The sequence below is a fragment of the Giraffa tippelskirchi genome, chromosome 13 (genome assembly GCF_054371585.1).
Source record: "Giraffa tippelskirchi isolate mGirTip1 chromosome 13, T2T-mGirTip1v1.2.pri, whole genome shotgun sequence".
Lineage (NCBI taxonomy): Eukaryota > Metazoa > Chordata > Mammalia > Artiodactyla > Giraffidae > Giraffa > Giraffa tippelskirchi.
The window spans coordinates 22,213,113-22,225,170 of NC_137287.1; the positions used below are offsets into that span (position 1 = coordinate 22,213,113).

Genomic DNA, 12,058 nt, shown 5'->3' on the forward strand with positions numbered 1-12,058 from the left:
ACAGTTGGGAGATGGACTGACTCAGCTTCCGCTCAGGGAGGCCCTCCTGAGAGGCCTGGCCTCCCAGGGCCATGAAGAAGTCCGCCCAGAAAAACGTTAAAGGTAACGGGGTATGTTTTGGAGACCAAGACTCCTTCACTTTTCCTCGTCTGTAAAATGGGGACATCACACTCTTGGCTTCTGAGATAGCGTCTCACCATCCTTTGTTTACCAAACTATAATTTACATACAGGAAGAGCCACCCCCTTTTTTTTAGTGTACAGCTCTGTGAATTTTGATAATCATATATCTGCATTTAACCCCCTACAATCCGGACGTGGTGGTTCCACAACCCCTGAAGTTACCTTATGATGCCCGTTTAGTGCCAACCCCTTTTCCACCCCAGCTCTCGACACTTCTGATCTGTTTTCTATAGTTTTGCCCTTTCTACTGAGAATGTTACAAAAATGGAAGCATACAATATGGAGTCTTTTGAATCTGGCTTCTTTCACTTAACCCTGCTGTCTTTTGTGACTGGCCTTCATAGATTATATCAGGAGCATGTTTAATTTGCAAGCTGACGTTGGAACTCAGATCCTGTCTATGATGCCAGTTCTCTGTTTGCTCAGGAGCCATAGATTTGAGGAGGGGATGATCTGTTCCAAATTGCTCCTGTAATCCTGAAAAGTCTCAAAGATGATGCCTTCTTTATACTAGGATTCTTGCCTGGAGAATCGCCATAGACAGAGGAGCCTGACGGGCTATAGTCCACAGTGTTGCCAAAAGTCAGACATGACTGAGTGACTAAGCACACACACTTAATTTTCCAGTCAGAGAGCATCTGTGGTTGTGGGGAGGGTGAGGTTGGAGACAGGCAAGGACGCTTGCTTGAAGTTGAAAGGACTGTGAAACCCCTGGAGATGTGGGAAGCCCCTCCCCCAACAGTGGGGAGGACTCCTGGACCCACTCCCCCCACCCCCAAACACTACAGTCGCATGGATTTGGCACAGGTTTGGCAAGTAGCATTTTGTCACTTCTCCTTAAGGAAAAGTGCTGGGTGTGTGAAATGCTGAAAGAGTGTGCTGAAAACAGGTTTTCCCAGAAGCTCCCTGTGAACTGAAAATGAGTCTCAGAAGCTTCCTCATGGAAAAATAACTTGTTGTTCTAAATCACTCCTCAGTCTTTGAAACTTTTCTTGTGAGATTTAGTTCTGTATAAAACATAATTCAATTCCTCACTACCCATTTTCCTGGATTTTCCTCCCAAATGCTTATTTTCTACTGTCCATTTCCACTGACATTGTCATGACATGCTTGGGTGAATGCAGTAACACTTTCTCTCTCCCAATCTGGACCCCACAATCCATATAGCAGCCTGAGGGGTTTGTTTCTTTCTTTGAATGCAGATCTTAGCTTGTCCTGCCAAGATCGCTTCTAAGCTTTTCCAGTGAGATAAAACGTCTGAGCAACCTGTCTGGGACGGCTTTGCTCCTCCTGTCTGCCCCCTGCTGGTCTCCTTTTATGTTCTTTCCTGTCTCAGAATCTTATTTGTTCCCTTCCACCATACTTTGCTTAAAGCTCTCATATTGGGCCTTTCCACCTCAATTCAAATTTTACCTCCTCGGTGAAGCCTTGACCTGTCTTCCCCACAGGAGACTTAACCTGTTGGTCACCCTCAGAGCTCTCTGTATTTTTCCTTCATAGCATGTGTTACAGTTTGTTGTTCAACGTATGTTTACACAGCTCATTGATATTTGTCTCCTCCACTAGGGTGAGGACAAGAAACACTTCAGTTTCCTAGCGCACTGCCTGTATCAATAAATATTTGTTAAGTGAATGGATACTAATAACTAACTTTAATTAAACATTTACAGTGTGCTAGGCACTGTGCAAAAGCCCTTTAACTGTCTCCTTTAATTCTCATAACAACCCTCTGAATGGGTATTTTTATTATCCTCACTTTACTGATGAGGAAACTAAGGAAGAGAGAGGTTAAGTAACTGCCCTAAGATTCTGGCGTTAGAACCCAGTTACTACTGTCATGCTGATATCTAGCAGAAAGACTAAAACAAATCTCTCCATTTTTAGGAAAACAAGTCGACCTCAAGGTCAAGCCATCCGTACACGACTTGAGCAAAACTCATCAGACCAAACTCACTGTGGGTAGTCTGGGATTAGGCCTGATCATCATCCAGCATGGGCCCTACCTTCAGATCACCCATCTCATTACGAAGGGAGCTGCAGCCAGGGATGGAACACTCCAGCCAGGTGACTGTGGTTTCCCCAGGCCTCCCAACCCCTCTACTTCTGCCTCCGTTTCATCTGCCTTCAGGGAGACTCAGGTTCTTAGGTTCCAGTGTAACAGTGATGATGGTGACATTGTTTGAGAGCTTTCAGTCGGCAAGCCAGCTGCTACTACTTGCATAACCCTCACTGTATTTATTCGATGAATTCTTTTATTTATTTTTGGCTGCACTGTTTCTGTTGCTGTGCGGGCTTTTCTGTAGTTGTGGTGAGCAGGGGCTACTCTCTTGTTGCAGTGCTTGAGCTTCTCACTGGTAGTGGCTTCTCTTGTTGTGAAGCATGGGCTCTAGGGCGCACATGCTTCAGTTGTGGCTCCAGGGCTCTAGAGCACAGGCCTCAGTAGCTGTGGCACATGAAGTTAGTTGCTTCACAGCTCAGGAATTGAACCCATGACTCCTGCTTTGGTAGGCAGATTCTTTACCACTGAGCCATCAGGGAAGCCCTATTTATTGAATTCTTATAATAACCCTTTAGGTAGGAACTATGATTATCATCCACCTTTTACAGATGAGGAAACTAAGGCTCAGTGAGACTGAGTTCCTTGTCCAGGTTCACCCCCATCTAGAAGGGATTCATATACAGGAATAGTGTCACTCCAGCGTTTATGGCTCTGTGTGGATAAGGCTTTCTTCTTTTGTAGGCAGTATGAATCATCATTAATGTTTAGATGTGTGATCTCATTTCACCTGGCTGACAGTCCCCAAGGTAGATTCTACATTAAACCGATATACAGATGAGGAATCAGATATTTAGTAACTTGTACGTTGTCACACCAAGGAGTGGAGATTTGAACACTGTCTTTGTCAGTACTGCCCTGCTTCTTTTGTCTTTAGATGAATGAATTTTCCAACCAATTCAAGACATTTTCCCAGCATCTTCTCTGGGCTGTGCTTGGGAGTCAGGGATACACAATAGGATAGTAAGGTGGTGGAAGGAAAAACCATTCAGTGCGAGCTGGCCTGAATTCAGGCCCAGGCTATACCTCTTTTTGGTTCTTTGACCTTGGACAAAGTCCATTAACTTTCCTAGCCTTTCCTCATCTCTAAATTGGGATAATACCACCTTTGTCAGAAGTTGCTAGTATTTGATGAGATAATCTTAATGAAAATGCTTGGAGAGTCACAGTGCTATGGAAATATTGGCAATCCTTTCTCTAAAGCTGTTCTTAGAGATTCTCCAGACTTGTATCTTGTTTTGTTGTTAACCAAAAATGATTGTGTATTGGCCAAAGTATTGGCTAATATTTTTGCATCAGGTCACCTGATGCAAAGAGCCGACTCATTGGAAAGGACCCTGATGCTAAGAAAAATTGAGGGCTGAAGGAGAAGGGGATGACAGAGGATGAGATATTAGGATGGCATCATCGACTCAATGGACATGAGTTTGAGCAACCTCCAGGAGATGGTGAGGGACAGGGAAGCCTGGCATGCTGCAGTCCATACAGTTGCAAAGAGTAGGACATGACTTAGTGAACAACAACAATAAAAATGATTGTGGTACCACAACTCTAGTGGATTAAACCACTGGTTTGCAACTCTGGTTACTTATTAGAATCACCTGGAGACCTTTTAAAGTAAAAATGGCTTGGCCCCATCTCCCCAGAGGTCCTGATTCAGTTGGTTTGGGGACAGGGCAGTTCATGGTTTAAAAGCTTCTCAGGTTATTCTAATTGTAGTTAGGGTTAAATGCAGTGGATTAAAGAATTAAGTGGATCAATGATGCTGTTATGAAAGTTTACCTCACCTTAAAATCCAAAACATTTTCTCCACATATCACTATTTGGTGCTAGGGAACAACCTGCCAGAAAGAAAGTTCTGGACTTTCCATCCAAAAGATCTCTAGGCCAGGCCCCATGGGGCTTTCCTGCTTGTTCTCCTTAGCTTTTCTGAAGTCAGGGGACAGACGCTGGTTGATAAGCAGAGTGCACACTCACTGGAGTGGGGTGGGAGTGTGCTTTCATGAAACAGAATCTCCTGGTGGGGTCATAGTTAGTGGGCTCCTGGAGGTCAGAGGCAGTCTTGAATTCATCTTTTAATGAATTCAAGGGACTTACCATTAGCACTGGTGCCTTTATTATGTCTGTGCTTGATAAATGAAGAGTACGTGAGCATTTATTCTAGGCATTTTTTTTTTTTTTTGTCGCTCAGTCGTGTCTGACTCTTCGCGACCCCTTGGACTGCAGCCTCCCAGGCTCCTCCATCCAGGGGATTTTCCAGGCAAGAGTACTGGAGTGGGGTGCCATTGCCTTCTCCATGTTCTAGGCATTTTGCAAGGTGTTTCCATGTCTATTATCTAATCTTTACAACACTCCTAGAAGGTAGGTAATGAAATACAGAGGCTTAGAGAGATGAAGTAAATTGTTTAGTACATAGCTAAGTGGGTAGTCAGAGCTGATTTGAACCCATGTCTGCGTAGAAAGCCCATACCTTTGACTAGAAAAGAGATTATAATATGGAGTAAGTCCAGATCCCCAGATCTCTTCATGACAAGTCAGGCACTTTTCTTCAAGGTCTGGGATTCCAAGGCTCTGTAACTCAGTCCCTTTGACAATGATTATGAGATTTTGAGAGGTGATGGTCCTAGAAACCTGATTTTTTTCTTTTACCCTGTTACCTCCCAGCCCCATTATTTCTTATGTGCTTTGACTTTCTCTCCTTTTGCTGTCTCTAAATAGGGCTTCATCTTGCTTTCCTAATTTATTTTGGCTAAACTTTAAAATCCTTTCGGCCAGCATAGTTTTAGCAAACTCTGATATCCAGAATCTTAAGAAATTAATACAGCATTTTTCTTTTCTTGGAGAAATTAATGTAGATTTGAAGGTAAACACAAGTTATGTACTGGTCACCACCCTTACTAGGCCACATTAATTCAGTAAGCGTTTCCTGAATGCCTGCTGTGTGCAGGCATCCGGCACTGGGGTGTAATGGTGAGCCAGTCATATGTGGTCTCTAACCACACAGTGCTTATGGAATTTACAGCCTAGTTGAGAGAAATGGGAGAAAAATAAAACCTACTTTTTGGTAGTGGCTTGGCTGCTGAAAAGTTGCTTAAATATAGATAACTGAGACAGTTTATACAATGTGGTTCCTACAGCCCATTAAAACAGAAAGAAATGTATAATATTAATATTCATAAATACCAAATTGGTGCTTCTTTATGAAAGGCAATGTTAATGTCTCTTGCTAGAATAATCACATTCATACAGTGACATCTTTGGTTTATAGCAGGACGGTCAGGCAATTAAGCTGTTTATTTTCTGCCCTCTTGATAAGTCACCTTTTTAACAACATAATTAAGCAGCATGTCAAGCCATAGCTTTCAGCTATAAACACCTCTTTTAACATTAGGCAAGTAAGCTTATCCTGCGAGGGTTTCTTTTTTTTTTTTTGCCATTTTAATTAACCTCTATAGGGTGAACAGCTGTTTCAGATTACACAATCTGCAGGTAGCTGGGAGAAGCCCTGTTTCATTTTGAAGTTAGCCACAGCTGTCTTTAAAGACCAAAGTAGAAGCTTTTCTCCACCCATTTCAGTATTCATTTTCTTTAAAACTGTGACCTTTTGTTTCTGATAGAATCTAGCACTATGTAAATTTGTCCTTGGTGTTCCTTGGAGGCTTCCTTTAGGGTCAGCATAATTTCCAATTATAGCAGAGTGCGGAGTAGTGCTTCCCAGGTGAGACTCAATGGTAAAGAATCCACCTGCAGATGCAGTAGACACGGGAGATGTGGGTTTGACACCTGGGTTGGGAAAAGCCCCTGGAGGAGGAAATGGCAACCCACTCCAGGATTCTTGCCTGGAAAATTCTATGGACAGAGAAGCCTGGTGGGCTACAGTCCATGGGGTTGCAAAGAGTTGGGGAGTAGTAATAGAGAAAGTACTTCATCTTGACTCCTTTCTACTCTGAGGTTAGACCTCAGCTGTCTTGGAATGAGGTTATTGAGGGATCCCTAGCTTCCCGTGCCCAGCGGGGTAAACATTCTTTGGGACTCATTAGGGTCACTTTATCTGATGTTAGCTATGATGTCCCCATGACCATTTGGCAGGACGATAGTACTTGTATGAGCTGATAACTAACATTTTTTTACCCAATGTGGATCTGTCCTTAAAAATCAATTTCTCTGTATTCCTTCTTCTCTTGCTAGATGCCCTTATAGCAGTCAGGGGTCTTAACTGCAAGCAATAAAGTTCTATTGTTGTTGTTCAGTCTCTAAAAAAAGTCATGTCCGACTCTTTGCAACCCCATGGACTGTAGCACGCCAGGCTTCCCTGTCATTTACCATCTCCCAGAGTTTGCTCAGACTCATATCCTTTGAGTCAGTGATGCCATCCAACCATCTCATCCTCTGTTGTCTCCTTCTCCTGCCTTCAATCTTTCCAAGCATCAGGGTCTTTTCAAATGAATTGGCTGTTTGCATCAGGTGGCCAAATATTGCCCTTCCAGCATCAGTCCTTCAAATGAATACTGAGGGTTGATGTCCTTTAGGATTGACTGGTTTGATTTCCTTGCTGTCCAAGGGACCCTCAAGAGTCTTCTCCAATACCACATTTCGAAAGCATCAATTCTTCAGCACTCAGCCTTCTTCATGGTCCCACTCTCACATCCATACATGACTAATGGAAAAACCTTAGCTTTGATTATACAGATCTTTGTTGGCAAACTGATGTCTCTGATTTTTAATACTCTGTGTAGCTCTGTCATAGCTTTTCTTCCCAGGAACAAGCATCTTCTAATTTCATGGCTGCAGTCACCATCTGCAGTGATTTTGGAGCCCAAGAAAATAGAGTCTGTCACTGTTTCCATTGTTTTCCCATCTATTTGCCATGAAGTGATGGAACTGGAAGCCATGATCTTAGTTTTTTGAATGTTGAGTTTTAAGCCAGCTTTTTCACTCTCCTCTTTCACTTTCATGAAGAGGCTCTTAGTTCCTCTTCACTTTCTGCCATAAGGATAGTGTCATCTGTATATCTGAGGATATTCATATTTCTCCCAGCAATCTTGATTCCAGCTTGTGATTCATCCAGCCCAATATTTCGCATGATATACTCTGCATAGAAGTTAAATAAGCAGGGTGACAATATACAGCCTTCTCGTACTCCTTAACCAATTTGGAACCAGTCTGTTGTTCCATGTCTGGTTCTAACTGTTGCTTCTTGACATGCATATAGGTTTTGGAGGAGGCAGGTAAGGTGGTCTGATATTCCCATCTCTTTAAGAATTTTCCACAATTTGTTGTGATCCACGTAGTCAGTCAAAGGCTTTGGCATAGTCAGTGAAGCAGATGTTTTTCTGGATTCTTTGGCTTTTTTATGATCCAACAGATGTTGGCAATTTGATCTCTGGTTACTCTGGCTTTTCTAAATCTAGCTTGAACATCTGGAAGTTCTCGGTTCACATACTGTTGAAGCCTAGCTTGGAGAATTTTGAGCATTACTTTGCTAGCGTGTGAGATGAGTGCAACTGTGTGATAATTTGAACATTCTTTGGCATTTCTTTTCTTTGGAATTGGAATGAAAACTGACCTTTTCCAGTCCTGTGGCCACTGCTGAGTGTTCCAAATTTGCTGGCATATTGAGTGCAGCACTTTCACAGCATCATCTTTTAGGATTTGAAATAGCTCAGCTGGAATTTCATCACCTCCACTAGCTTTGCTTGTAGTAATGCTTCCTAAGGCCCACTTGACTTTGCACTCCAAGATGTCTGGCTCTAGCTGAGTGATCACACCATCATGGGTTATCTGGGTCATTAAGATCTTTTTTGTATAGTTCTGTGTATTTTTGCCACCTCTTCTGAATCTCTTCTGCTTCTGTTAGGTCCATACCATTTCTATCCTTTATTGTGCCTGTCTTTGCATGAAATGTTCCCTTGTTATCTCTGATTTTCTTGAAGAGATTTCTAGTCTTTCCCATTCTATTGTTTTCCTCTATTTCTTTGTATTGTTCACTTAAGGCTTTGTTATCTCTCCTTGCTGTTCTTAGGAACTCTGCATTCAAATGGGTATATCTTTCCTTTTCTCCTTTTCCTTTCGCTTCACTTTTTTTCTCAGCTATTTATAAGGCCTCCTCAGACAACCATTTTGCCATTTTGCATTTATTTTTCTTGGGGATGGTTTTGGTTGCTGCCTCCTGTACAGTGTAATGAACCTCCATCCATAGTTCTTCAGGCACTCTATCAGATCTAATCCCTTGAATCTATTTGTCACTTCCACTGTATAGTCATAAGGGGTTTGATTTAATGGTTTTTCCTACTTTCTTCAAGCTCTTCCTTGAAGTTTAAAGAACTTTCTTCAAGTTCTGTAAAGGCACTGCATTTGGAACATTTAATCTGACAGAATTCCTGGAAAGCCTTGAGAACCAGGTTTGGAAAATGATGAGAGAACAAAAAGCCATGGAAACTGGATGCTCCTGTCGCTTCTCTGTATCTCCTGCTCCAGGTTTAGTGACCCAGGGAGACTGACCAATAATAGCTGGACCTAGTCTACATGTCCATGCCTTAGCTGCTGGGTACAAATGAATAAATCGGTCTATTTAACATCCAGTTCGGAGGTCCAGGGACTTGGCTGTCAAGATGTGGTTCTCTTTCCATCTGTTGGGGGCTCAGAAGCTGCATGGCTGGCCATCATACTCCCCTCCCCGTTCAGCTGTGTCCTACGATAGGGGACCTACGTGTCAAATCCCTTTGAACTTCCATACTCTCTGTATACACATCTTCAACTTAATTAAAGCATGCTAAATGTCCAGTGTTATATGTAGAATTACTTGCTCAATGAATACTGCATAAGGAAAGAATATTAAACTGAAAGGCTTGATGTTTAATATGGTCTGCTTATTGTCGAGGGCATTGTCAATGGCCAGGCAAGTATAATAGAAAGCAGGTCATTTGTTCACTTAGTGTGACTTTTTTCTTTAATAGTAGTAGTCATTTATTTTACTCGAAACAAGCACATTTTTAGAATCTTCAAGGATGGTTCAGATTATAAATCATTTTTAGCCTCTGTCACACCAAGGACTTCAGAAATGTTCTAAAAACATGCTATAATATCTACCATTACACTGACTATTAAGAAACATCTTGCATGTATTCATTATTCACTGAGGGGATCTTTTTTTTTTATTAAATAAAGTTTGAAGCCTGGTTCTGGTTTAAAATGAACCAACAATATGAACCTATAATACCTCACCAAAAAAAAAAAAAGGAAGAAACATTGCACAATGAAGACAGAAATGGCATGATCTTTTTTAAACCATTAATTTTACTGAATTTTTTCCCTTTTTCAGGTGATGTTTTGATCAGTGTTGGCTATGCAAATGTGTTAGGTTATACTCTTCGAGAATTTTTAAAGCTTCTGCAACATATCACCATAGGAACAATACTACAAATAAAAGTTTACCGAAATTTTATAGACATACCCCAAGAATGGCAAGAAATATATGATTTAATCCCTGAGACCAAATTCCCAATCACACGGTAAGTAGTTAAGTTTAGGAAATCTTTGTTATACTACAGAATTCCCCAGGGTCTATGAAGCGCAGTGTCTTACTTAAATGTGAGAATTATCAATTGGACCATGTAGGAGGAATTAATGACACTGTCACAGTTCAGTGGGTTTCTAAATCCTTTTGGAAAGTACAATCTGTAGGACCTAATATGAGGCAGAATGATAAAGGCAAGAAACAGCCTTGGACATGGAGTTTAAAAAGGACCAAGCTACCTAGTGGCAACTCTGCCTTCAAACCTAAATATGTGACTCCCCCTTTTCCAAAGTTAGCCCTTAAACATGTGCTGTGAACCCCTTTCCTCATTTGTCTCCAGCATATTCTATTCTCTCTCTGGATCCTTCTCAGTAACTGTTAAGCCTGTTTAAAACTCTTCCATCTTAGCAAAGCCCACTTTAATTCTACTCCCCTCTCCTTTCATTACCAGCCACTGTCCTGTCCCTTGACTGCAAAGCTGTTGAAAGAGTTGTATTAGACATTACTAATTCCTCAGGAGACACCATATCCCTCCTCGGTGCAGACCTTGGCTGAGAGCCCTTTACCCCAAGGTCACCTCCGGCCTTCGTACTGCTGATTCCAGTGGACTCCTCTCAGTCTCCAACTTAGCTTGGCTTCTAAGCAGCAGCAGGCACTTTACAACCTCCCACCTCTTGTTGAAATATAATTTTCCCCAGACTTCTGGAATACCATACTCCCTTATCTCCTTTTGTCACTTCCTCATGATCACCTTTTACCAAGCCTTGTCTTTGGCTTTCTTCTCTCAATCTTCTAAGCAAACTCCTTGGTTTCTATTAGTATTCATACATTAATAATTTCCAAATTGTATTATCTCCAAACTTGTATAAATACCCACTTGATATCTGTATCATAAACCCTTTAAACTCATTATGCCTAAAATTAAAAGCCAGTTTGCCATTGTCTTAGTGGGAGAGCATTTGCTTAGTCAAAAACGTCAGAAATTTAAGGGCTGGCTTGATTTCTCTTTTTCTTTAAGTGGCACATTTAGTATTCTGATCCAAGAGTTATCATTATTAATTCTGACCAGATCCCTGAGCACTAGCTGCTACAGCTGTGTACCTTTGCTTATTGGGATGTGGTCAAAGAAATATAGCTAGGGGCTCTTTACTAAGATTAAAAAATGGCCCATATTACTTCAGAGTCCAACTTGTGGCCACAGGGACTGATACAGTTCAGATATGCTTTGCTTATCTCCCTCACTGTTTTAGACAGTGTTGAGAGCAAGGAGGATATATAGGAGGGCTTTTTCCAGGAGCCAGTAATACTCTATTTTTTGACCTGGGTGGCAGCTACCAAGGTGTTTAGAATTTTTTTTCATTCAACTTATTTGCATTTTTCTGTTTCAAAAAATTTTTACTGAAAAAAAATTGAATTGCTAAATTTACAAATCTAAGATTTCATGGAAAGAATCATCATCTCTGGTTTCTCCTGAAAAACAAAAGCTGGGCTTGCATTCCCACATGGTAACAGTGGACTAGAGCTGGATAGCAGTTGTTCCCTTCAGATTAGGTACAGAATGGGGAAAAATTTTCTCAATAACTAAACCAATCCTGCTTTGATTAAAAATCATTAATGATAATAATGAACTTATTGTTTACTATGTGATGGACACCACTTTACAAGCGTTGTATCATTTAATCCTCATGACAGTTCTATTTATCCTCGTTTTACAGATAAGAAAACTGAAGCCAATAGAGGAGTATGTAAACTTGCTAGAGGCCACAGGGCTAAGTAGTCTACGTCTGTTTTCAGAGCAGCAACATCCAATAAGAATTCTCTATGCTAGTGGAAATGATCTGTATCTGTGCCATCCCATGTGGTAACCACTAGCCACAGGTGGCTACTAAGCCCCTGAAATGTGAAGATTTGTAATTGAGGAATTTTAAATTTATTCAAGTTTAATCAGTTTAAATTTAGCAGCAGCAGCATAGCTAGCTGGTGGACCCTGTACTGGAGAGTTCAGCTCCCGAAACTGAGCTCTTCACCATTTGCTTATGGAACAACTACATTCTAAGTAGAGTTTGAGATTCAGAATATTAAAAATCTAGGGTTTGCAGGTTGACCATTCAAAAGCAAATACAGAATAGCACAACTTAAGTTATGAGGCTAAAATCCACAAACTTAGGAAGAACACCAATCATATTCTGAATCCCTTAATTAAGCAAAGGGCTTATAGCTAAGGCATGTTAGCATCTTATGTGGAAAAGGGTAAGGAAGGGGCAGAAGAGGAAGGAAAAGGTTTATTTCGCAAAGTTGTAAGGC

At 41.3% G+C, this 12,058-nt stretch overlaps 1 protein-coding gene across 2 annotated transcripts in view; it reads left to right on the top strand.

Annotated features, from left to right (window-relative positions):
• Positions 1 to 12,058, top strand: part of PDZD9 (PDZ domain containing 9) — a 19,030-nt gene continuing 6,972 nt past the window's right edge. The window contains exons 1-3 of one of the 2 annotated variants that reach the window (XM_081554572.1): positions 1 to 102; positions 2,067 to 2,246; positions 9,560 to 9,749. In XM_081554572.1, coding sequence (XP_081410698.1) covers positions 72 to 102; positions 2,067 to 2,246; positions 9,560 to 9,749 — 401 coding nt within the window. In that variant the 5' untranslated portion in view covers positions 1 to 71. The remainder of the gene's footprint in view (positions 103 to 2,066; positions 2,247 to 9,559; positions 9,750 to 12,058) is intronic. The other variant, XM_081554573.1, reaches the window with a different exon arrangement.